At 31.3% G+C, this 27,298-nt stretch overlaps 4 protein-coding genes across 9 annotated transcripts; 3 read left to right on the plus strand and 1 right to left on the minus strand.

The window, feature by feature from the left end:
* Window positions 1-4,863: 4,863 nt before the first annotated feature.
* Window positions 4,864-6,207, plus strand: LOC137823772 (uncharacterized). The gene has a single exon (XM_068629037.2). The coding sequence runs from the start codon at window positions 5,119-5,121 to the stop codon at window positions 5,812-5,814; it is 696 nt and encodes a 231-aa protein (XP_068485138.1). The 5' UTR covers window positions 4,864-5,118; the 3' UTR covers window positions 5,815-6,207.
* Window positions 6,208-9,686: 3,479 nt separating this feature from the next.
* LOC137823771 (Nucleotide-diphospho-sugar transferases superfamily protein) lies at window positions 9,687-14,708 on the plus strand. 6 transcript variants are annotated; one of them, XM_090293763.1, is made up of 12 exons: window positions 9,751-9,837; window positions 9,940-10,056; window positions 10,229-10,368; window positions 10,470-10,518; window positions 11,660-11,766; window positions 12,625-12,670; window positions 13,041-13,175; window positions 13,304-13,393; window positions 13,501-13,632; window positions 13,720-13,803; window positions 14,049-14,113; window positions 14,228-14,708. In XM_090293763.1, the coding sequence occupies exons 3-12, from the start codon at window positions 10,268-10,270 to the stop codon at window positions 14,418-14,420; spliced, it is 1,002 nt and encodes a 333-aa protein (XP_090149889.1). In that variant the 5' UTR covers window positions 9,751-9,837; window positions 9,940-10,056; window positions 10,229-10,267; the 3' UTR covers window positions 14,421-14,708. The 6 variants fall into 6 exon arrangements, with proteins under 6 accessions (XP_068485136.1, XP_068485135.1, XP_090149893.1 ...); XM_068629035.2 differs by lacking the exon at window positions 9,940-10,056 and having other exon boundaries at window positions 9,687-9,807; XM_068629034.2 differs by lacking the exon at window positions 9,940-10,056 and having other exon boundaries at window positions 9,699-9,837.
* Window positions 14,709-16,193: 1,485 nt separating this feature from the next.
* LOC137827061 (epsin-3) lies at window positions 16,194-19,063 on the plus strand. Its single transcript, XM_068633270.2, has 4 exons — window positions 16,194-16,324; window positions 17,601-17,723; window positions 17,816-17,977; window positions 18,493-19,063. The coding sequence occupies exons 1-4, from the start codon at window positions 16,218-16,220 to the stop codon at window positions 18,914-18,916; spliced, it is 816 nt and encodes a 271-aa protein (XP_068489371.1). The 5' UTR covers window positions 16,194-16,217; the 3' UTR covers window positions 18,917-19,063.
* A 1,491-nt stretch (window positions 19,064-20,554) lies between these two features.
* On the minus strand, window positions 20,555-24,294 carry LOC137824113 (actin-11). The gene is made up of 5 exons (XM_068629571.1): window positions 24,011-24,294; window positions 22,508-22,577; window positions 21,971-22,364; window positions 21,030-21,643; window positions 20,555-20,925 (listed from the first exon to the last, which is right to left on the minus strand). The coding sequence occupies exons 2-5, from the start codon at window positions 22,565-22,567 to the stop codon at window positions 20,860-20,862; spliced, it is 1,134 nt and encodes a 377-aa protein (XP_068485672.1). The 5' UTR covers window positions 22,568-22,577; window positions 24,011-24,294; the 3' UTR covers window positions 20,555-20,859.
* Window positions 24,295-27,298: the final 3,004 nt, after the last annotated feature.

The raw sequence follows: 27,298 nt of genomic DNA on the forward strand, positions 1-27,298 counted from the left end.
CTCGTTTGGGTATCCATTATAATTAACAATGTTATCTAACAATATATTCTCACAATCTCTTTAGTGCATTCTTTAATTTGGCAATCTATATTTCAGCTTTCTTTGTACACCAATAAAATCTTTCAAGTTTTTGAATGTTATAATATTTTTTAACAGAAGTTTTTTCCTATAATTTGAAAAGGGAAAGAAAAGTGTGTTGAAAATGGTAAAGTGTGGCATTTGAAAATGTAGGTCAACATCAGTTGTTTGATTGTGTTGGATGTAGAGGAAGTGTGCATGTTAGATCATTGATCATAATTGGTAGATTTGGTGGCAATGAGGAAGATGTAGACATGATCTATGAAGTAGCCTTTGATTAAAAAGATAAAAAGATCTAACTTTTTGTTGAGACCTTATGTCAAAGTATCTGTCAATTCTGGTGCTTGAAACTGATAGACCTTTCCACAAAATTCACATCATCTACATATAATTTGTAGCAAACAAAAAAAATTTATGCCTATCAACTTTCTCATTTTACCCATTTAATTAGAAAGCATGTTAAATAATAATAGATAAATGATGTTCGTGATAAAGATATTTCATAATTTTTTTTATTTAGTATTTTATTTATAATTTTTTTTATAAAAACTATTATGTTATTATTGTGCAACTTTGACATCAAAGTAAATTCATAAAAATTTCTTCCTTTTGTGTATATTATCAGAGCCTGGTTTCGATCCAGGGACCTGTGGGTTATAGACCCACCACACTTCCGCTGCGCCACTCTGATATTCAATAATGTCATATGAAAATCTAATATTGACCAAATATAATAATATTTCATAATATCTAAGTAATTTTTTTCTACTTAGTAATTTATTTAATTTTTTTTTATAAAAACTATTATGTTAAGTATTACCATACAACTGGATATCAAAATAAATTCATAAAATACTTTTTCCTTTTTATCAGAGCCTAGTTTCGGATCCAAGGACATGGGATATGGACCCACCACGCTTCCGCTGCGCCACTCTAATATCCAATAATATTACATGAAAATCTAATATTAGATAATAATATTTCATAATATCTAAGTGATTTTTTTTCTACTTAGTAATTCATTTAAAATTTTTACAATGTTAAACATCACTATGCAACTTTGATATCAAAATAAATTCATAAAAACTTCTTCCTTTGTATCAGAGCCTAGTTTCGATCTAGGGACCTGTGGGTTATGGGCCCACCACACTTCCGCTGCACCACTCTGATATTTAATAATATTATATAAAAATCTAATATTGACCAAAGATATAATATCTAAGTAATTTTTTTCTACTTAGTAACTCATTTAAATTTTTTTACTTTTTTTTATAAAAAACTATTATGTTAGGCATTACAATGCAACTTGACATCAAAATAAATTCATAAAAAAATTTCTTCTTTTTATCAAAGTTTGGTTTCAATCCAAGAACCTATGAGTTATGGGTCCACCATGCTTCTGATGCGTCACTCTGATATTCAATAATATTATATGGAAATCTAATATTGACTAAGGATATTAATATTTCATAATATCTAAGTAAATTTTTTGTACTTAGTAACTCATTTAATTTTTTTTATAAAAGCTATTATGTTAAACATCATTATGTAACGTGACATCTCAGCTAGCTAACATATCAAGTAACAATAATCACCTGTCATTACATGAGAAAAGTATTATTAAAAAAAATATATGGAGAGTAAACCAAAACTCATATTATTACTCCATTGAATCTTATTAATTACTACATTACAAACCCTTCTAAAGTGAGTTGAATATGATTTAGGCATAGCTATCTTATGGGGTTGAAACATGATTATTATTAGCTAGGACCAAGGATAAAGTTGTTGTTGCATGTTGTCTCTCTTCATGTTCTCTCTATTTTAATTATTTTTGAAGGCAATGACAACTTTAAAAGGAAACACTTTTGTGAGAGAACTTTCAAGTTGTCAAATGAGGTAAGCCTAACTCCTCACCCCTCTCAAAAAAGCATGAAATGCATATATATCAACCACTCTCTTTTATTATGCTTAAATAAGAAGAATGCTTTGTGTATCATACAATCTGTTCTTACAGTTATATACAAAAATCCTAAACTTCAACCAATCGCATCATGTATGAGTCACCATACACTCTTTCATTAACTTTTTATTTTTATTTTTAATCACCTTGTTTAAGTTTTTTGAAATTACATGTAACTTAATTTAATTTTATAAATTACATTTAGTTTTGTTGGAGATTTCACATCGACTAGAGATTAGAGTCTTTCATTGTATATAAGTGGGTGCAAACCTCAACCCTATGAGTCGGTTTTATGGGGTTGAGTTAGGCTTAAAGTCCACTTTGTAACATGGTATCAAAGCCATTTCGAGACTATTCTAGCGAGTATTTGTTGGGCCTATCGTGCCACCCGCTATAGGGCCGCTATCAAAACACCCATAATATATAGTCCTACGCACGAGTTGGCAGTCTCGACGTGAGGGAGTGTGTTGGAGATTCCACATCGACTAAAGATTAGAGCCTTTCATTGTATATAAGTGGGTTCAAACCTCAACCCTATAAACCAATTTGATGGGGTTGAATTAAGGTTAAAGTTTACTTTGTAACAAATTTTTATATCTGATCGTATCAGAATTGATTCACACTCTCTGTTCATTTTCTATAGAAAGAAGTTGTTTATTTTTTGAAGAAAAAATAATTTTATATGCTTTTGCTGTTAATATGAAAGTCCACAGCATGAGGAAATAGTAAAATAGTTTTAGCAATCCTATGAAAGTTAAAGACCTGTAAAGTTTAAACGAATGGGTGGTATTATGATTGCTGTGAGGTCATTTGCAGAGTAATTATGATTAATGAGTGCAATCCCATGGCTGCACATGATGTTCTTCTAAATTAATCTTCTTTAATTTGCCACCTAAGATTGTTTAGATGTGTCGGTGCTTCAGCTATTGACACCACAACAGGTTCCATCCTCCACATATTTAATTAGATTCACCATTTGGCAGATACACAAAAATTTGTCCTTTTTTAATGTTTTTTACTCTCAGATGCACACCAACAATCCCATCCAACATTAATGCATTTGAATATACTATTCTCCTAGTTCTTTGTGACACAAAGATGTTTTCTGAAAATAAATCATGATTTCTTCTAATCAACACTTATTGCCATTTACACTAAATATATGTATATATGAAATGTTGATATATTGACAATTTTATATCAGATTACACTAATATATATATATATATATATATATATATATATATATATATATATATATATATAATGTTGGTATATTGACAATTTTATATCAAATTATGATTAGAGAAAAAATTAAAATAAAATCATTTTAAAATTATATCGTATTAAAATTAGTGATATATAAAATGTTGATATGTTGACAATTTTATATTAAATTATAATTAAAAAAAAATTAAAATAAAATTATTTTAAAATTACATTGTATCACATCATTAGTGATATAGAATGTTGATATATTGACAATCTTACACTATATTATAATTAAAAAAATTAAATTTTAAAATTACATTGTATCATATAATAGTTGTATCATCATATCATAGAGTTGTAAAATGATGTTTTTGAAGTTGTTTGCAAAGTATATACTAGTGATGAATTATCTTTAATTGGTGGATGGATTGGTTAGGTTAGGTTAGATGATAAGAGCAAGTGGTAGTTTTTTGTTTTTGTTTTTTCCGTCTACCAAATATATTTCTGGTGCAATGATAACTCTTTTTGTTTGATGCGAAGATCACAAGTGACAATAACGAAGACAACACGTATTATTATCTTAACATTTACTCACATCAATGAACTTAATAAAACATTTTTCATTAATAAGATGCAATAACTTTAACAAATCTATATAGTATAGTGTATAGATTTTAATACATGTTCATTCTGTGTAGGGGCAAAACTTGGTTAGAGCACGCACGAGTGGCAGAGAATCTCTGCTTTTCTAGCCTCAGGATTCCCCTGTTTTCAAGCTTTAAAAACTGAATATTTTCCACCTAAAATCTTACACATGAATTCAATATAGAACAATTTTTCGAATCATTAATTAAATTCAGCATTTTAAAACTTGTACCCAGGATTTTGCTGGTCAAGGTTCTTACTCTAACATTTATTAATATTCACAACGCAGACACATGAAAATATATATATATATATATATATTATATATAATTATAAATTATATAAATTGACAATAAAAATTTATCTGCACATGTTTCATATTTTTTTTTGGAGCATAAAGGTGTTTTCATGGCTTTTTCAAAAGAATTTGTTCCTTACTTTTATAATCATAAAATTTTACACAATAAATTTAAGTTTTTAAAAAATTAATGTATTTTTTTTAAAAATTATATTAGAACTGAGTGAGAATTGTTAGAAACACAACAAATATTGTTTGAATTGGACATTTTACTGTTACGTATGTATCGTATAAATGTCGATGTTCGACACGAACATATTATTTAAAAGAAATGTTGAAATCTTATAGTCCGCATGTAGCATTAATAACATTTTAGTACAAAAAAAAAGTATTGGAGTATATGTTTATATTGTCTGAATTTGACATTTCACCATTACGTATTCTACTAGTATCGTATGAATGTCGATATTCAACACGAACACACTATTTAAGAGAAATGTTTGAGTTGAAAAAAGTTGATGTAGTATTAATAACATTTTAGTAAACATAAAAAGTATTTGAGTATATGTTTATTACTTTCTATAAGTACATGGTTGAAATATTTTAATTGTATTCTAATTTCTAACTCTGACTTTCCAAAATGGAATAGTTTGACCCTGTTTTTTTCTAAAATGGTTGAAAATTATGTGAAGTGGTTTTCCACGTTTTTGACTGCAATCAATTATTCGAGCATGGAAAAAAAAAATGAAGCCACAAAGAAAAATCCGAGGAGTACAACACTACAACACTAATACTACATAGTACATCCCATTGAAAGCATTGTTGTAGATTGGTGATGTTGTGTTGTGATATGAATCAAGATAGATAACCAACCAGTTTGTGTCCACCAAAACAAAACCCCTCAATTTCTCACCCACTAGCCATGGGAGAGAAAGAGAAAGAGAAAGAGAAGAGAAACAAGAACAAGAAGCAAAAGCACCAGCACCCCAATGACCAAACCACAAAGCACAACTCTGATTTCTCCTTCAAGCCAAGCTCAGAGGTGAAAGGTATCAGATTTGGAGGGCAATTCATAGTGAAGTCCTTCACAATCAGAAGGGCAAGACCCTTGGAGCTTCTCAAGGTTCTTTCTTTCCCACCAACCAACAACACCAACAAACCAAAGGACAAGCTTCCTTTCCCTTCCACCACAGCATTCCTTCCAACAAACTTCACCATCTTGGCTCACCATGCTTGGCACACCCTCACCCTTGGCCTTGGCACCAAGAAGTCCAAGGTTGTTCTTTTTGTGTTTGAAACTGAGGCCATGAAGGCCTCAGTGGACAGAATATGGCCCCCAGAGATAGCCCTTGGTGATGTGAACAAAAGGCTCATAAGGGGTCTCAATGGATGTGAGATGGCAAGGTTCAAGTTCAGAAAAGGGTGCATAACTTTCTATGTCTATGCTGTTAGACAAGTTGGAAACTTTGGCTTTTCCTGTGCTGAGGATCTAAGAACCATTCTCCAATCTGTGGTGGAGCTCAAAGATTTCTTGGATCACACTGCCATGCTTTCCATGCCTCACCAGAGAAGCATCAGTTACTCAGAATCACACCCCCAGGTAGCCATGGCTCATTAGGCCAAGCTCTGAATCAATCATCATTATCAGAGTTTTTTCTTATATATATATATATATAAATATAGATGTGTCTAAGTGCTTCCTTCTTCTTCACATTAACTTCATCTTAGGGTCTTCAAAGATAAATATTTTGGCTCAATTTGTTAACTTGGTTTCTAGTCTTTGGATTTTTGGGAGGCTTATTATTGGTTTATTTGTTCATGATCTTGTTTGATCTGTATTTTCTTTTGAATTTGGGGAAAATGAAAGTGTAATGTAGCGTGAATAATTGGGTACTAAATCGATGGTTATACAGTGGATGACTGAATCCAGGGGTTGCAATTGCAATTGTCCTTTTTGTTGACAACTGCTAAACTAATACAAATTTGTAAAAGTGGTTGCAGATTATGCTTACTTTTTTGTTCTTATTACCACCAACAATCTTGAACAATCTCGGTGGTTGAAATTGTATATTCCTAATTTATTCACAGCTATTACTTTAGAAATGAAAATGATTATGTGAAGTTATCTCTGTATATTTTAATCTGAAAGAATCCACTTCCATTATAATCAGCAAATCAGCAGCACATAAACAAGTTCATAGTGGAAAAGCAGCACATAAACAAGTTCAGTAGTGGAAAATTATGGTAAGAAAAACTTGTTTTTGTTCACTATGCAGATTAAATATATCAGAACATATTATAATCATGGTAACCAAGAGTTTGCTATTACTGGAAATAATCAAGAGACAAAAACTGCACAATTCATGTTTTCCTCAGCAAACTGTTTAGTGGGAAATTGTGTCACTATACTATGTAGTCCGTGATCCATGAACTGCATTACAAAAGTATTTCATTAATAACAAAATGCCAAATAATTCTGAAATTTTAATAAGTTATTGTGACTGTCTATGAAAAATGAAGATTATATTAAGTTAAATTATTGAATTTAGATGTGAAAATGGTAAAATAACACTGATAAAGTTTTGCTTAGTGGAATAGTGAAGATAGGTTCCATGGAGAAGGAACAAGCACAAGTGACAACCTTTCACTCTCCATAAAGTTTCCAATGGTGCAGAAAAGTGAAGGAAGAAAAAGAAAAGAAAGAGACCACATTTCTTTTTCCCCTGTGCCCACCTGTGGCTTTAATCATGGTGTGTTAGGACCCATGTCAAGTGGCTTTAATCTTCACAAGAATAATGTACATTTTTGTGTGTGAAACCTTGCAGATGCAGCTGCAAGCACAAATCCTTCACCTTTACTCATCATTCATATGTTGTGTGTGCTCATGAAACTTGATTAGGTTGAGGGGTCATGGGTCCTTTGAGATTGAAGTATTGACCCAATAAATGTGTAGGGCTGTAGGGTGGTGGTGCCACCACTAGGACGCATTATCGAGTGTCACATGTTGGAACTTCATAGTACTATACTATGTGGAAATGGAAACATTTTTGGCTGGAAAAAAACTTGAAAAAAAGGTATCAAGAAATGGTTTTTGCCCTTTGTTTTGTTGTGAGAAATGTTATGTGAAAATGGAAACCTTTTTCAGCTGCATAACTCATCATACGAATTCACGCCAGACATAACCTTGATATAAAGGTAATAATGGTTGAAATCCATAGCAGCAAAAACTGAAATTATTGACATAAGGAAAACACAAACACATCTAATTCTACTTTTATTCCTTATATGCTACTTTATATGTGATTTTGGAAGGAAACACACAACCACGTTAAAAAATAATTCATAAAATAAACACTACTAAAAAATTATTAAATAAAAATTAATTTTAAAACTAAAAATAATTAATTATTATATTAATTAAATTAGATACTATTTTAGAAACTAAAAAAATCATTAGTTTCTAAATGAATTATATTATCAATAAATATTTTTTAAATTAGTATTTAATTAGCTACTAAGGTTTTAACTACCAATTATTTAGATTCGTAGAAAATATTTGATAACTAATTAGATACCAATTTAAAATTTATTTATAAATATTAAAAATTAATTAGAAATCAATAACTTTTTTAATCTTTAAAATATTCTTTAATTTAGTCAATATAACAATTAATTTTTTTTAATCTTAAATTATTTTTATTTAATGTTTTTTTAGTAAAATAAAGAATAAAAAAGCTGCTATATTTGTACAGTTAAATATAAACAATAAAATAATCAATTAATTAATAAGGTGTGGGTACTTTTTATTTGCACTATACTATTTATGAATTTCATTTTGACTATTCTCTCTAAATAAATTATAATTTTTGGTCATTCTCATTTAAACAAAGTTCTCATTAATATTTTCATATTGTCTTTATATAAATTTAAACAGAATGTACAGGAGATTTCTTTACCTAATTTTTAAGATTTGATCATTATTTTTTATATTTAAATTTAATTTATAATTTCTTGTTACGAATACATTTTCATAAATTTAATTACTTTGCTATATTAAAATATCACTTGTAAACTAATATATCTAACTACAAATCTACAAGTTAATACTAATGTATTCGCACAATATACGAGTGTGTCTCATATTTTGGTTTGTTCGCATAACAATAAATTGAGAATAAGATGTATATTCACAGTTTGGATTAGTAGAGAAATATAATTAATTAAGTCTTTATTCTTCAAAAAAAAAAATTTAAAAAATAGATATCTTGTATCTCATTTTTTTTTAAAACGAGTATCTCACAAGTTATGCTTTCACTTTTGACTATTAAGGCTGATAAAAAAAACTTTTGACTATTAAGAAATTTCTTTATATTAATCTTTGTTTTTATTTTTGGTTAAGTGTTTAGTGTCATTGTTACTCACTTTTTAGTATTTCTATATATTATGAACTAATTTGTTCAAATATTGATATATTTTTTTTATTCCCAACAATACTCTTTTAAATATGGTAGATAGTGTTATATTTTTCTTTATTTTCAAGTGATAGTCTTTGTAGTGACTGGTAAATGTTGGTGGTTGAGCTAAGTTTTGTGGTGATTGTGTTTCAATTTACTTGTTTTTTTTTTCATTTTTTTTGGAAGACATAAAACTAAAAAAAAAAAACAACGAGATGCATAAATGAAGTACAAAAAAAAATAAAAATTAAAAGTCAAATACAATAAATTTTCTCGCAACCCTCTTACACACGCTCAACTGATAAAATTACTCTATTAAACATTACATTACGATAACTAGATATGTTGTAGTTAGAAGAAAGATGAGGGTGCGGAAGTGCAACTGAGCTTATTTACAAAGATGAGATTATGTTTCATGTAAAGTTATTTATATTTAAAAAATTTAAAAAAATTTAAATTGGTTAAAATCGACTTTTTCAAAATTGATACTAATGTAAAGGCAAAGAAATGGAGTTTGAGAGAGAGACAAGCAAATGCAGTGTTACCTATTAAAGCTTTTTGGCTTAAGCTGAGATTAGAAAAGGGCCCATTTATACAAAGTTCTTGGAAAATCAAGTTGGGCCTTCTAGTTTGGGCCTGCTCTATTATGTAGCTTGATTTTACTTCCTGCATCCTCATATTTCTTTTACAACCATCTTACTTTTCATAAAGATGACTCATGAAAAATTTTCAGTTCATGTTTCTGGATTTTTTAAGATGATTTAACGATTTTCAGAAGATGATTTTGGATGTATAATTTTCGAGACAAACTTTCCAAAATATATGAGATGAATTTCAAAACAAAATTTTCAGAATAAACTTTGTGAAACAAGCTTTTCAAAATACGTATAATACTTCCACAACAATTTTTCTAGAACATCTCTCACTTCTTCTTCTTCTTCCTATCAAAGAATGCAGCGCAATAAGGTATTTTAGTCCTTTTCTCTTTCTATGGGGGTATAGTTAGTAATTGTGGACTGCTGAAAGCAAAAACCCATGTAGCTTTGTAGCTAGGGCCCGCAAATAAGAGGAGGAAAAGTTCGGTTAAACGAAAGAGCACCGATCAAATAACGGTCTGTTTGGGTCGGGTTGAAGTTTTGATCGACGACGACGTTGAGGTGCTCTCTCTCTCTGTTCAACTCAATTTGGTATTTCTTCAAACCCATCTTTCACATATCATCTTTAACTCTTCTTTGAATATTCGATTTAGTACTATCCATTTGATTCCTTTTACCAATTTCTCAAAATAGGTATTTCGAAAATTGATAATCGATATGCTTTGACTCAGTTCTGACCATCACTGCTTCTTCAATTGTTTATTTCGTTTTCCTGTCACAATGTGTTTCTATACTCAAAATCAATCAACGGTAAGGAACTACACTGATGATGAAATCAATGTTTTCAATTTGACAAAACAACATTGATTTTAACTTGTTTTGAATATACTCTATCATACTATGTGTGTAAGTTGAATTGCATATCTGCTATGTGTTGTTTATTTCTGAACAATTTATTTGAATTCTGTGTGCGTTATGACAGGGGCAAGGAACTGGCAGTAGCTGCGGCATCTGAAAAAGAATGGAGTATACGTGTCTTTTGATCACCTTCTCTGCGACTGCGATCTTAGGGTTTGTCTTTGTAGTGTTTTTTGAAGCATATAAGAGAAGAAACAACCATCAGTATGTCCCTTTTTATACTATTCTAATATGTGCTCTAAAATGTTATATGTATATGTGGACTGGGATTATTGTTTGATATTTCCATTTTTTATTTTCAAAAGGCATATTGAAGTTCCAGCTATTTTTGAGGATCCTAGCTCATTGAAACAGGTAAATGTTTCCCTTTGCATTGTGCAAGAGCTTCTGTAGATATGCAAGATTTTGTAAGAAATATTTTATTTATTTACTTATTCTGGGGTTTTCTTTAATAATTCTAATCTAGTGAAATAAGTCTGGATTAACAGAATTTAGGAGTCCACTTTTCAAATTATCACCCCTTTAATAGTTTTTGTTTTTTTTTTTAACTTTCAGAGGATTGACTAGTGAAATCGGTATTGCAAATTGGTGACTTTGTTGCTGCAATGGTTTAGGAAATTTGTAGTTGTACAACTTTTAGTGAAAATTGCGGATCTAGAAGAAACGTGTTTTAGCCTTACCATGGAATTAAACATAAACATTACAAGCTAATGATCAAGAAGTGAGAAATTTAATGGAAATATGAAGTATGATCACTTTGTAGTGTTTTCCTATTTACATAATGGATGGACTCAGCATAAAACAATAGAAAGATATGCCACATGAGAGTAATACATGATTGAAGGGGAGACCATGTTAGAGTCACCAATTAATTTCTACATAATAACATGCTATGCATTTTAGATTTCATTAGTGCCACAAAAGCTGAAGCTACTGAGTACTTTTCTTCCATAAATGTAACATTGTTATGCTTTATATATTTAAGCTACAGCAAAATTAATCTCAACAATCACCCTCTAGTTTGAATAGTTTATCATTTGTCATATTACCGTCACTTGGTTTCATACTCCACCACACCATGATTTGAGTTCCTACTAATTTTTCATTGTTTGCAGTAGTGATCCTTAACTTAGTGAAGTTATTCAAATTGCACACATCTTTCTCTTTCATGACCAATCTCTTCTCATTTATGAGCTGGATTGGTTGGTCGTTTGTGGCATTTCCTTAATATCTAGTTTTAGAATTAGGTTCTAGTGTCAATTTTATGAGACTATTTTCATTACCGTGCTCCAACATTCTCTTATTTGGCCTTCATTGTGTATACTGATGGGCTTTTCTAGAAACTAAATAGCAATTTAATTTCGGTTACATATATTTTGTATCTTGCACATACATGTTTTTATTTTGTTTTGGGAGGTTTCAAGTTAAAGCAATAGCCTTATGAAGGTAGCTCCTTGTTGTGAATTTGTTTTGTCTGATACTCTTGCACATTTAGGTTCCTTGCCCACATATTGTCGATCCAGCCACAAAGTATATTTCATTGATTATTCCTGCATTCAATGAGGAGGACAGGCTTCCAGGAGCTCTTGATGAAACTATGAAGTAAGTGACAGCGTAGTGTTTTTAACTATATTTATGCTTTCAAGGTTAATACCAATAAAGGGATTTGGGTTTGGTTACAACTAAGTCAGTCTACTTTGGCTGTTCTGTTATGTAATTTTTGTTGGGTGTGTATAATATCAACTGCAATGAGTCTATTAGGCTACTATCGTAATTTTATATTCTGTTTTTGCATCTGGAAGAGCATCAGAGAGGATTGTCAAATGTATTATTGTATCTAAAAGTTTGTTACAAAAGATGAGCACAGCACCACCACTCCGGAGCCTCTGTCTCGTCAGGGAAAGATACCTGCCTAACTTACACTAAGCCCAAACGCATGCCGCCAACCCTCATACAAGTCTGTATTCCTGTTACCCCCACAACGAGTAACTGCCATCTCACTACTAACTCATGACGACCCCTGCCTTATTTCTTCTAGAATGTGCTTTCCACTTTGTGGGTTTCCTAGAACCTGTGTTCAGCACCAGTCCATTGGCCAATCCACTTCTTATCCCGGTGCCCATATCAGATCACCACCTATATCAGTACGTGTGTTCTGTGTATTCAATTGTTTCTGTAAGATGGTTGTTTATATGAAAGATGCCATCTGATATGAACCTCCCCTTCCCTGAAAAAGAGAAAGGTGTACAAACAATCATGGTAAGAAGACAAAAGAAAGGGAAAACCCAAACTTATATGCACTTTCTTTATGGTTCTATTTATTTGAATTGATTAGGACTTCATATGCATTGAGTATTGGTGTAGTTAGTTTCCTAGCTGCTTCTCTTGTTAAGTAACATAGGATTTATTATTTAAGTTTTGTAATATATGAGTGTAATCTATCTATACCTTAATTTGTAGTTATCTTCAACGGCGTACTTTAAAGGATCCTTCATTTACATATGAGGTACTTCTAGTTCCTTTTATTCTACTACATATTTTTTTTATCTATATATAACCCTGTTTTAATTCCATTCTCTTGGAACTCTGTTTTAGACTTCTAGATTCTAGCTTATTGTCTAGGGAATATTAATATATATTTAGTATTGTAAAGAAATTTCTACATTACATGATGAGGATATTTGGTGGACATATAAAAAAAGGCTTTATTTCACTCATGACCTTACTAATGTTAAGTGAAATACTTTCTATATTCATTAAAATCAGTTTGACCTAACATAGCATATGTGAAACACTCTACTCAACTTACTTTCTTTCAAATGCTAACTTCTCTGTGGGTACACGTCCACATTCTCTTCAAAATGGCACTTGAGCAGGTAATAATTATCGATGACGGGAGTGCCGATGATACAAAAAGAGTAGCTTTTGAATTTGTGAGGAAATACACAGTAGACAAGGTAAGGATCATCCTTCTAGGAAGAAATCATGGCAAAGGAGAAGCAATCAGAAAAGTGAGTCTAATTTAAACTATAATTTCTTAAAGTATACTCATGTCAAAAGTCAAATGCCCCTATATCAAACTATGCTTATTGATAATTAATTAAGGCTTTCTTCTTTCCTTGAAAGCATTGTATTACAGGGAATGTTGCATTCACGTGGTGAACTACTTCTTATGCTTGATGCCGATGGAGCAACTAAGGTCACCGACCTAGAAAAGCTTGAAAATCAGGTTAATGGAATGCTACAATGGCAGTTTTCATAGATCTTTCAATCAAATCTTAGAACAAATTTCCGGTGCCAAATGTTGATATGCATTGTCTAATGTTTTGGCATCAGATTCAAGCTGTGGCCAAAAGCAAATATCACCAGGGAGATTCAAGCAATACTGATCCTAGATTTAGAATTTCTGATATCCCAGTTGCTGTATTTGGTTCAAGAGCTCATCTAGAGGAAAAAGCTATAGCTACAGTTAAGTGTGGGCCTCTTCATTCTTTGTTTTATTGTTGCCACATGTGAAGATCATCTTGGTTGAATAACTTTCTTTAATGCTTTCAGAGGAAGTGGTACCGCAATTTTTTGATGAAGGGCTTCCATCTTGTGGTTCTCTTGGCTGCTGGTCCTGGAATTCGTGATACACAGGCAATTTCCTTCTTCATTAAATTTTTCCTTGCATTTTGCAATTTGATACTCATATGATTGGTATACAGCTTATGTGTACATAGAGACCAAAACTTCACCAGACATGGTAGTTGTGACATCAATGCCTGTTGACATTAGCATGATCTATCTTTTCCGTGCTTATCAAGCTTATGCAATGTTTGTGCTTGACCCCATTTATATTTTATGTTGGTTTTTATTCTGATATTGACCTAGTGCTTCCACAGTGTGGTTTCAAGATGTTCACTAGGGCTGCTGCCAGGAAGCTTTTTTCAAATGTCCACTTAAAAAGGTAATTGCTTTTGGATCTCTTATAGAATTCAATAATTTCTTTCAAACCAGCTTTGTACATATATGGTGAAACCTTTTTCAATTTTCTATAATAACCTTTATCATTTTTCTGTAGGTGGTGCTTTGATGTTGAATTAGTCTTTCTGTGCAAACGATTTAAGATCCCAATTTCGGAAGTTTCTGTGAATTGGTCTGAGATTCCAGGATCCAAGGTGAATCTTCTAAGTATACCCAACATGCTTTGGGAGCTTGTGCTCATGTCTGTAGGGTACAGGACTGGTATGTGGAGAATTTCTAACTCTACTTGAGCTTCCATGATCAACTAAACTAGGAAGAAATGGGACATTTTCCTATCAAACGAAGAGTCATGTATTTCTAGGGAACATGTACTCTCATACCGGCTCAAGGGAGAATAATGTGATATTTAATGTTTGTAGCCTTCCGGTTATGCCGTTCAGTTTCTGGTCATGGAGGCTTTCGGCTTCTTTGTTTTTCTAGTTTTGCGATTTGTACTAGGTAACAGTTTGTTCAACTAATTATTCTGTTATTTTTGGCTGGGAATAGTTTCTAATCACATGTTGATGCTTTTTTGTTCATCTCTCCTCGTAAAACAAGAAGGTGAAACCCTTGTCTCATGCATTGGCTAATACACTGACGCTGCTAGTGTTTGGTTTCACAGAATCTGAGACCCTTGTTTTATTTGTTGTTGGTTTGGTTGTTACTTCTTAAACTCACTTCTCGATGTGAAAACAAACATGGGAGACATTGGTGGATGGCTTGGCTTTGTTAATTGTGTAATCCCGTGTTCCTAAGCTCACCTTTCACACATTATTTTCGCACAATTCTCTCGCTTCTTACACTTGTCACATCACGACAAAAGTTGCGGAAGCTTTGAGCAGATAAATGTAATAAAAATATGATAGACCCGATAAGATATAGGGCAAAACAGTAATTATAATTTGAGAATCTGCTGTGGACACAACCTGTGATTATATTCGAAAGATATAAAGTTGTAGACTGGTACATGTTATTAATATATTAAAAAAAATATTTTCATTATTCCATGTAAAAGCTGAAATATTAGGTAGATATTTGAAGTTGTAGACTGGTAGTTGTTAATATATTACTTTTAGAAGAATATAAAAATATGAAGTGAAATATATATATGATGGCTTGAAAATCCTTTCTCTACTCTGGATGTATATTTCACACTAGTCATTTTAACAAATACTATCAAACAATTATTCTTTTTTTATTATTTTATTTTTAAGTTAAATTCTATGTTTTTTCAATATTAAATAGTTAAACATGTTTAATATCACAATTTAAATTATTTATTATAGATCTAAAATATAATATATTGATTTTGTGTTGACAACTTTTGGTAAGTTTATAAAATCTCTTTTTGAAAGGAATTATATATATTAAAAAATATTTACTATAAATGTTACTGTGCGATTAAAAATATTTATTTATTATACATTTAAACTATATATAATAATTATTTACAATTATAATGTACAAACTAAAATATTAGTAAGAAAATAACTACAAACCATTGTGTTATATTTAAATGGTTAAATTTAAAATTGAAGATATCTATACACACAAGTTCGAGTTCCTTTCATTTAAATGAATACATATATGTTGATAATTATATACATGACAGTGTGGTAGAAGTTTGTATATACGCACACGTATACAGTATTTATGCATAAGTTGTGAACCATAGATTGAGGAATTGAGATGAAGAAACAGTATTTTATAAGCTTATTGAGTCAAAAATGTGGTTGGTCATGAATGAGTAGTTCAAGGCACTCATGTAAACGACATGAACTTAAAGACAAAGACGTTTCAGCAAAACTTGCCTTTGAATGATCAGGCTTACATTGTTCCTTTTCCTTTCCTACTCACAAAGTTGGGTTTATTCAGTTATTCTACTTCTCATTACATATGCAACTCCACTTTTATAACAAATGTTAGTGCTTTTGGTAATGGAGCAGTTGCATGTGTTGCGTATGTACAAACGGAAATAATAGACTATATAATAAAACTAGTTTTCAAAATCTTATCCTCAAAAATCCTTCCAAAGAAAAACTGCAAATATGACTTCTCCTCTCATCCATGAAATCAAAGGGCAAGCATTTCGGTTCTTGAAGGAAAAGTTTAAAACTGCAAGGCTGGTTCTCACTGATGTTACACCAGTCCAGTTGTAAGTTTTTTTTTCATGACTAGTTTGATCTAAGTGTTATGAGTGGATAGGATGACTCCTCAGAGACAGATTAGTAAGAACCAAAATTGTATTTTCTTAATTTTAAGATTAGTGGGGTGAAAAAAATGTTAATAAGATTTGGAATTGTGTGTGGTACTTGAATTGAATTGTAGAAACCTATAGGAATAAGAAGATTTTTAAAAGTGGTATGATAGACCACATAGAAATTTTTACTATGGTGCAATTGAAGATATGGTCATAGGTGATTTCCAAAACTTGTGAAGTAAGTTTTTCATATTCTAATTGGTGTCTTGAACCTTTGATTTGCATGAAATCTATCAAAAAATGTTAGGCTTTTTCGCAGAGATTTTTCGGTTGTTAATTTGCTTTTATGCATATTATGTTTCCATTTGTGCATAATTTAGAGAAAAAATGTTTTAAATTAATTTTGTATAAGAGTTGAGATATAAAATTCTTCTATTTTATTTATTCGTTTTCTAGTGATTAAAAAAAGTATTTTGTTTCCTAACTAAGCCTCAAACAGAAATTATTACATGGTTTTGAATCGCCACGTGCTTGAGATTTTCAATTTACCAGTAAATGTAACTCGGTTATACATATCACATGGAGATCAGTCGGGATCATGATGTTTCTGAAGCATGCAATAATTCTTGTTTCAACTCAATCATGCTTTTAAGATTTTCAATATTTGCAAATGAAAAAGAGATCCTTCTCCCAAGATAACAAGGACAGCTGAAAAAGATTGAAGTTCTTTCTTATGGAACAAATCATTCTTCAAGTTATTTTTTATTTAAAAATGAAATAAAAATAACCCTTTTTCTTGGGATAGTGTGATTCTTCTGACAAAGAAGGAATATATCATCTACTTACTCCAACAAAGTATCAAAGGAATGTTATAATTCATGAAAAGTGATATAATGAAAAGTGATATATTGAAAAACTTGAATCAGTTTATAACTTTATTTATTTTTTCTAAAAATTCTATTTTATTTTGTAAAATAACATTTTTTCATATTATGAATCAAAAGATTATATACTAAAACAAACAAGTTGCAAATGTATCATTATTTTGCAGAATAAGTCTTTAGGAACATGTACAATTTCATATTTATTAATATATATCAAGATCAAAGTAAAAGATGTGAAACTGTTGAGTAGAAATGAGATAAATTTGAATTATTTGTTTTTGGTGCAATCAAACACTTTATTTCTTACATGTCTGACAATGATTTGTGTGTGTGAGTGTATCTGAAAGAATGACAGAAGAAGCCACCAATGAGAATCCATGGCCACCGAACACACGTACCACGAATGTAATATCACGAGCAGCCTTCGAAGTGGATGAATATGAGAGAATCGTGGAGATTTTGCATCACAGGTTTTGGTTTTCTTATGTCTTCATTTGGTTATTCTAATCTTACTCTTTTGGTTAAGTGTAATAATTGTGATCTAGTTTTGTGGAGAAAACAGGTTTTCGAAATTTGATAAAGGGTATTGGAGAGCCTCATACAAGGCTCTTATATTACTGGAACATCTTCTAACTCATGGACCTAAAAGAGTATCAGAGGAGTTTCAAACTGATGTTCATGTTATTCAAGAGATTGGACAATTTCAGCACATTGATGAGAAAGGGTAGGTGCTCTCTCAACTCAAATATTTTTTTTTGACCTAAACTTTGTAATGATGATTTTTTTTTTTACCTAAACTTTGTAATAATGATATATAGCACAAAAATCGATACGAAACGGATACGGACACGGAGACGGACACGAAAATGTGTATAAACTTTAAAATGTAAGATACGGAGATATAAATTCATATAATTATGAATTATATAAATTGACAATAAAGATTTATGTGTACAAATATGTTTTTGTTTTATTTAGTAAAAAAAAATTTGAGTTTAAAGTTATTGTATAAATTTTTAATAGGATTATAAAAGTAAGAAACAAATTTTTTTGAACAGCCATAAATTTGTTTGAATCATACTAGAATTATCAGAAATTACAAATATGTTTTGAATTTGACACTTCACATGTCTTACGAAAGTCGGTGTATGATAAATGAGTTCGACAAATACATGCCGTTTAAGATAAGTGTCTGAGTCTAATAGATAATGACCCTTGATGCATTGCTTCATTCAACAGGTTCAACTGGGGTTTGAGTGTCAGAAAATTATCAGAAAGAGTATTAAAGCTCTTAAGAAACAAGGATTTTCTGAGAGAAGAAAGAGCAGCAGCACGTCATCTTTCTCATGCAATCAAAGGGTTTGGAAGTTTTAACCATAGAAGCTCAGCAAAAGATGAAAGGTTAAGTGACTTGCCTTCTAAGATTTATGGGAGATGTAACTCTTACTATGATGATCACCAATATGAAAAATATGATTTCACAAGCTTAGGAAAGAAGCTTAGTCTCAAGGATGGAAATAATAGAGACCTTCAAATTATTGAAGACATGGACAACTCAGAGCTCTTAAAGCAAGAAAATGGCTCAAATTCAGCAGACACAGAAGAATATCACCCTTTCAATGATAAAGAGAAACTGACTATTGCTTCCTTGCTTTCTGTGTGATGAGATGTTACAAGAATTTACATAATATATATTACTTGAATTACATGTAAGTTTGGACCAATGTAGAATCAAAGAAAGTGGTATAAATATGTACAAATATATATAGTAGTGACAGTTAATGTTATAATATGATTTGTGATTCTTGAACTGATTGCAAATAGTTAAGGTAAAGAGAAACTCTGGTCACTATTTATGTAAGATAAAATAGTAATGATATATTGAGAATTTTTATTTTATATAATCAATTACAATCATCAATATTATTGTTTATCATTTAATTACAAATTTTCTTTTATTATATATATTTATATCTAAATCAATCACATAAAAAAATACAACTGATTTTCAAACTATCATTTCTCAATGATTCAAAGATTGAAATGAGTCAAACTTATTGAGAAGTAATTTGTATTTTTATAAGATGGAACCCATTATATAGTTCTAATATTTATGAAATTACAATGCCTTTTGAACCATACAGTGATTTTAAGTACTATCCCAATGCTATAAGTTTATTGTCCTGAAAATTTAGTTAATGGTAAACTGAGTAATCTAATAAATGAAGATTATGCATTTGATACAATGTTATATCAATTTTAAAAGATATAGAATACGCTTAAGAAAATTAAATTAACAAAATATATTAAGAAGATATTTCTTATTTTTTTAAAAGAAAATATTAATTCTGTTCATAAATGACTACTTCTTGACTAAGAGGGTAATCAATAATCAATAGTATGTAAATTTATCTTTTCCTCTGTATTAATGTTGTGTATAGCTTCAATCTCCCCATAGTGATGCACACGAAATGGGTGCAACTATGAGTGAATCATGCTTTGACAAAGACAACTTTAGATTATTATGCTTTCTTCCTCTGCCTTTATCAATATTATCTACCATTACTTCTTCACTAATTCTACTTGTTCTCAATAAATAAAATATCTATTTTATTCTTAATCTTTCGGATATTCATATAATATAAATAAAACAGTGTCCAAGGTCAACAAAAAAAGATAAAACACCCTTTTCCCTCTAATTAGGTGGATCCATCTCATTAGGATATGCAACCTTTTTATAAGATTAACTTTCAATTTAGGATCTTTACAATAAAATAAGGCATAATGTTAATTGGGCCTCATTATGCAACCTACCAACCAACCACAAACAGTTGTCCACCACTAAGAACATCTTCAATCCTAACTGAATATGCTCTGTCAGGTTCTTGTAATGCAGGACTGCCAGCAAATATTTGGAAGGAAGAAGAAAGAAAGGTCTTATAATAGCACTAATTGTCAGCAAAGTATTGTTTATAATACAAATAGAATCAATGAAACGGGTGGAAATGAATAGTGAAAAGTAGTATTTTTAATTGATGAAGTCTGTGAAACGTGTATATAAATGAAGTGACTTCAATTGTGTAGATAAAGGTATTTATTGGAGGTTAAAAAGTTGAGGTAGCATATAATAAAGAAGTGCTTGAAGCTTTAATTACAGGCCAACAAAAAAACAAAGCTAATTATATTGGTAGCAACAGTTTTTTAATTCTGGTTATTGTGTGATTTATAGCACTCAATGTAGCAGTTATATTGGAAGAAATAATAAAAGGAGACAAGGCAGAAAATAAATGAAGAGATAAAATTGTAGTTCAAAAGGATGATGGATTATAATTATGCATACAACGAGTACAAGCGTAGTTTAATAATCCAGCTAACTCATAAGGCAGAATGAACCAGTCAAAAACTTGTCAAAGTACATGAAAAGAACTGGACCATTTTCAAAAACAACTCTCCTCACCTTCTGCAAATAAATGACCACTCCAACAAGAGAATAACATGAACGGATAACAAAAGCTAGAATGAAAGGATTACAATCTGCAATGCATTGCTTCCAGACAAATCATCATAGTAGTCTTTCCCTTCAATAAACCTATTTCTTAAAACACTTTAAAAGCACTTTCTGTGAACAATTGATGGACCAGACTCGTCATATTCTGCCTTTGCAATCCACATCTGCACTCAAAACAAGGTTGTGTCAGTCATTATTAGTCATGGAAGAATGCATCTCCCACAGTAACATTCAAAGAAGCAGAGAAGAATAAAGGAAGAGAACAAACCTGCTGGAATGTGCTGAGAGATGCCAAGATGGAACCACCAATCCAGACACTGTACTTCCTCTCAGGTGGTGCTACAACCTTGATCTTCATGCTGCTGGGTGCCAAGGCAGAAATTTCCTTGCTCATTCTGTCAGCAATGCCAGGGAACATGGTTGTTCCTCCTGAAAGGACAATGTTGCCATAGAGGTCCTTCCTGATATCAACATCACACTTCATTATGGAGTTGTATGTGGTCTCGTGAATGCCGGCAGCTTCCATTCCTATCATGGATGGTTGGAACAGAACCTCTGGACATCTGAAACGCTCATCACCAATGGTGATGACCTGTCCATCAGGCAACTCGTAGCTCTTCTCCACAGATGAACTGGTCCTGGCTGTCTCGAGTTCTTGCTCGTAGTCAAGGGCAATGTAGGCCAGCTTTTCTTTAACATCCCTTACAATTTCCCGCTCTGCTGAGGTGGTGAAGGAATAACCACGTTCAGTCAAAATTTTCATCAAGAAATCAGTGAGGTCGCGACCAGCCAGATCGAGGCGAAGGATGGCATGGGGGAGAGCATAACCCTCATAGATGGGGACTGTGTGGCTGACACCATCACCAGAATCCAACACAATACCTGCAGAGAGAAGGCAAATGAATAAACTTGAAATCAATCACCTGATACATGGAAATAGCAGTTTTCAACAATCACAATTCCCAAATGCTTCCCAGTACACCAAATCTGTTCCTTCCCCATTTAGTAATATGTTAAGTGGAATAGTTTGCCCTCAAAAGAATCATTTACAGTTTATTCTAATGTATCTGAAAAATGGAATGTTGAGCATGCAAACTTCTAGATGCTCATTCATGTTCACATTTGTTAATCTCAACTTCAAAGCTCCCACATAAGTTCAAATCATACAACCTGAAGCTAATCAAATCAAACAATTCAAAATTAACTTACCAGTTGTACGACCACTTGCATACAGTGAAAGAACGGCCTGGATGGCAACATACATGGCAGGGGTGTTAAATGTCTCAAACATGATCTGGGTCATCTTTTCACGGTTAGCCTTGGGGTTAAGAGGAGCCTCAGTTAACAGAACTGGATGCTCTTCAGGGGCGACACGAAGTTCATTATAGAAGGTATGATGCCAAATCTTTTCCATATCATCCCAATTGCTCACAATTCCATGTTCAATAGGGTACTTAAGAGTCAAAATACCCCTCTTAGACTGTGCCTCATCACCAACGTATGCATCTTTTTGACCCATGCCAACCATCACACCAGTGTGACGGGGACGACCTACAATGCTGGGAAACACAGCTCGTGGGGCATCATCTCCAGCAAATCCAGCCTACAGAGATTCATTACAATTTTATTTCTCAATTTCAAATAAATAACAATTAAAATGATATTCCTATAAACCAAAAGAAGTATGTCAGACAGTTATTATGAAACAAATTTGATACAAAAAGGTAAGAAAACTCCAACATGTACCTTAACCATTCCTGTTCCATTGTCACAAACAAGAGGTTGGATATCCTCAGCGTCTGCCATCTTCTACTTTCTGCAGGATAAATGATTAATATTCAGTACAAGTGCACTGATTCTATAAACACAGCTAATAGAAGATCACGAGGGATATTTAGAATGAGAGAATCACTATGAATAAGTGACATAAATATCCAAAACAAAAAATTCAATGATAAGATCACAATTTAATCATACATTTTTAGCCTAATCAGTTCCAATTAACCTTAATTTTTTTGGTTTATAAACAAAAATTTGTCCAAGAAAAGACATGAACGGAGAGCTAAGCCATTTACAATAAAGCTAAGAAAAGAAGAATATAAGCTGAAATCTTATGCAACCCTTGCACTATTATTGTTCTAATTTTTTTATATTACTTTAGGCAGATTAGTCCCACAGCAAGTCATTTCAAAATAACATATATCAAAGCTAAGGGGTGGGTATATCATGGACAAAGCATCATATGACAAATTGATTATTGGTGTACTGATATAATCTAACACAGCAATATACAATAAAAACCTTGGGAAATTGATTACCGGCAAATACTTAACATAGAAAAGGACTTGTAACCCAAATTGCATGACAGATATAAATGTGTTCCAACAGAGTATATCCCAAATAAAGGTACATACATACTGTAAACATACCCACTCCAACATCCTACATTTTTCAGACAATAGAAGGGATGTTGTTAGAAGAATAAGTTGATGAGACATGCACCATAAGCCATGATAGTCGGTTGTTAGAAAGTTAGGGAACACGTAAAACCTTGCAAATATCCAAAGAAAGGGTCCACAAGCAAAGCATTATTACATTTCCTTTTCGGTATCTCTTCTTTCAATTTTGGGAGAGGGAGGTTCCATACACTTCACCATAATTTAAAACATAACTAATTAATTGCTTCACGGCCAAAAGTAAACTAATACAAATCATTGTGTTCTCTCAACCTCAAACAGCAATCCAGATTCGTCACCTACTCATCTGAAAACAACTTCACACACAACCATGCTCAACAACCACAGATCCATCCCCATCGACCACAAATCTCAAAGAAACAAACACAACGACGCATCATGTAACGATTAAAGCAAGTCAAAATTGCTGTTTTCTTCAAAATAAAAACCATTTCATAAACAACATCCAGATCGATCAATTAAAAAAGACCCAGATTGAGTTTTCTTGAAAAGGAGCTAGTGAAACATAACACAAACCAAGAATCTAACAATAATGCTTCTCACATCCACAAAGTGAGAGAAAAACAAAACTTTCTCACACCCAATGGAAGAAATCGAAATCCAACGACAACCCGATTGAAATCCAGCTACCCAACAAGCAATAAAGGGAGAACGAAGAATGTCCCCCATTGGAATGGAGCAAGAAAGGAAAATTGAAAGCTGAAATGGTAAAACAGAAAAGGAAGAAACAGATCCAAGCAAGATAGAAACGGATCGAAGGTTAGAAACTGACCTTGAGAAGGGAAATGGCGAGGGTGATGGAAGGCAAAGAGGGAGAGAAATGCAGAGCTAGTGATGAGGGAAACGAGAGAGAGAGAGAGAGGTACCAAGAAAAAATGGAAACTGGTATTCAATATAACAAGCATACGATGCAATATCAACCGTTGATTTCTCGTTTTAAATCAAACAATGATTTCCACGGTGCTTCGTTTTATTAGTTTTTGCGCTTCTATTTTTGTTACTGTTTTCTCTCTTTTCCACAAATTTTTTTGCCCTTTTTTTCTCAAGCACGCATTTTTGTCCTCTCGTTTTATCCTTCACTAATAACCATATATCTTATATTTTCTTATTTTATTTAGTTAAGAGATTAATTCTTTTTTAATTTTTCTTATGATAAATAATTGTTTGCGAGATTTTTTTTACAAATAATTAGTGTAAAAAATACTTTATATTGATCATGAATCGAAGGTAAAAATAAAAATAACAACTAAGAATAGAGCAATGGAAGGAAAACAATCTCTTTCCCAGCACAACGAAGATTGTTAAATAAGTAGAATTTCTTTCTGCATAATTTGTAGTCATTAATAACTTAAAATCTTTAATAATTAAAAATATTTATAATTCTGATAAATATCCCTTTTTTGTTAGTTATTAGTTATTGAAGTAAAGTTTAAGTTTTCTTTTGTTTATCTTATTTCTTAAATGCTCTTCTTTTGTTTTCGAGATCATCATCATACATTTTTTCTTTCGTACGAGATTAATTACTCACTAAAATAAATTTGTAATGAATAATAAAATTTGTAAGGAATAACACTGTACAAAAGTAACAGACTAACTTTTGGATTCTGTCAAAACATTAAAATTTTTTATACATCAACAACTTAAAAAAAAAATATGTTTACAATAAAATTATTAAATAAAAACTAATTTAAAAAGAAATAGTTATTATAATAATTAAATTAGAAACTATTTTAGAAACTATAAAAATTATTGATATCTAAATTAGTTTCTATTATTGATAAATAATTTTTAAATTGATATCTAATTAGCAACTAAAGTTTTTCTACTAAATTTAGAATCTAAATAATTGGTAGTTAAAACCTTAGTAGCTAATTAGATACCAATTTAGAAACTATTTATCAATATTAGAAACTAATTTAGGAACCAATAATTTTTTTTAATCTCTAAAATAGTTTTTAATTTAATCATTGTAGTAACTAATTACTTTTGGTCATTGAAATTAGTTTCTATTTAATGATTTTTTTTAATGTATGCATATATTTAATAAAAACAATAAAATAAAAGATAAATTTATATTTAAATAATGTAAAAATTTATTAAAATAATAATATTAGAAGTTACCACATGTAATAAAAAATTGGATTGTCAATAGTTAAAAAAAAAACTAGTACTGCAGGTAAAACCAAATTTATACCAATTTAACCAATTATGTTAAATTGAAAGTTATCTAATATCCAAGGTATAAAAAGGAAAATGGAGAAGAAAAAGAAAAAACACTCATTTCCCTCTAATTATGGAATGACAACAATGATAGATTTTTTTTTATTAAAAATAAAATACTACTATACAACTTGACATTTAAGTTATGCTGACACCTCAAATAACATAACATTGACACCTCAACTATGTTGACAGCTGACACCTGAAATAATAATGACTCACAACAATTGAGAACAATGAAAGGTTCTATGGATGCATTTCGTTAGGATTTGCAACCTTTTGGAAGATTAACTTTTAATTTAGGATCCACTTTACAATAAAATAAGTCCTAATGTTATTTGGGCCCGATTATGCAACTAGCCAACCACAAATAGTTGTCTAGCACTAACAACATCTTCAATCCTAACTCAACATGCTCTGTCAAGTCCCTCAAAATGCAAGACTACCAGCAAATATTTGAAAGCGAAGGAGAAATAAAGCTATATAAAAGTACTAATTGCCAGCAAAGCATTGTGTTTTAAATAATGCAACATACAAGAATAAAAGAAGGGGGTTGAAATGGATAATGAACAGCATTAGTAGTTGAGGTTGTTCGTGACACGTAGATATATGAACTTGGTTGACAAATTATTCAGGCTTTAATTATCTGCAGATAAAGGGATTTATTATAGCTTAAAAAGTTTATTTGCCATATGGCCATATAAATCAAAAGTGCTTCAAACTTTAATTACAGGCCACAAAAAACTGCATTAATTATAGTGGTACCAACACTGTTTATAATGAGCTAATTTAATTCACATGTGTTTGCTGGGAGAATATATATGGTTTATGCATCTATCAGAGTAATCAAATCATGTTTTTAAGGTTGTGCAGGACATCATAAGATCTGTTTTTTTATGTTTATCTATTTTATCTTCATACTTGTTTTGGGCATCAGATAAAATAAAACTATCAGAATTCAGAATAAAGTTGATAAACTTCTGAGTTTCATTTTGCTCTTTAGTTAGATCTTAGGGAGGATGATGATATAACAGAAGCCCATCTTATCAGTTGTTTGATGCAACATCATATTGTATAACGGTAAACAGCAGAGCCAATTTATATTTAATAAATGTAGTAAATTCTAAAATTGGTCTTTTGAATACCAAATTAAAACAGCATTAAAACATTACTGTAAAACACCACTATATCAGTTTTCCAAATATTTTGGCCACTAAATTAGTCCTCCAAAAATTTAAAACATACCCGCACAAACAAAACTCCAAAAAAACTAATCCAAACTGAATCCTTTGTAGTTTTTGCATATCAGACTACTGATAGTTAACTTTAAGCCCCAAAGCTTGGTATCTCACAATAAAAGGAATTCACAGAGGAGATGATCATTCTTTCTCATCAAGTTTCTGCTTGGTCCTATCAACTCCATCGACAGGAGGCAATGTTTACAAAGAAAAGAATGAGTCAACAACATTACAGAAAAAAGATCTAGACACTCTAGATTGCACCCTAGGTACTATAGTATAAGTGAAAACAGATGACACGAACCTTAAGGGAGAGTATAACAGTTAGATGTCCATGAATTTTTATTCGAGTTTGTATCAATGTTTTGTAATATTTTAAAATATTATATCAATTATAAATTAATTTAATAATGATAGAAGGTCATAACTAATGCATCTTGATTTCTTCCTTCTATGGGACGTAAGCATAAATCGGTCATCAAAACCTAATGCTGCAAGACAGAGCGACAATACTTCAAGAACAATATTGTTTTCATCGGAAATAAGTGTCGTGCCGCCGGTGGTAGAGGCGGTGGAAATGGCGGACCAGACGTCGACTTGGA

This window comes from Phaseolus vulgaris, chromosome 8 (assembly GCF_051622355.1).
Source record: "Phaseolus vulgaris cultivar YP4 chromosome 8, ASM5162235v1, whole genome shotgun sequence".
NCBI lineage: Eukaryota > Viridiplantae > Streptophyta > Magnoliopsida > Fabales > Fabaceae > Phaseolus > Phaseolus vulgaris.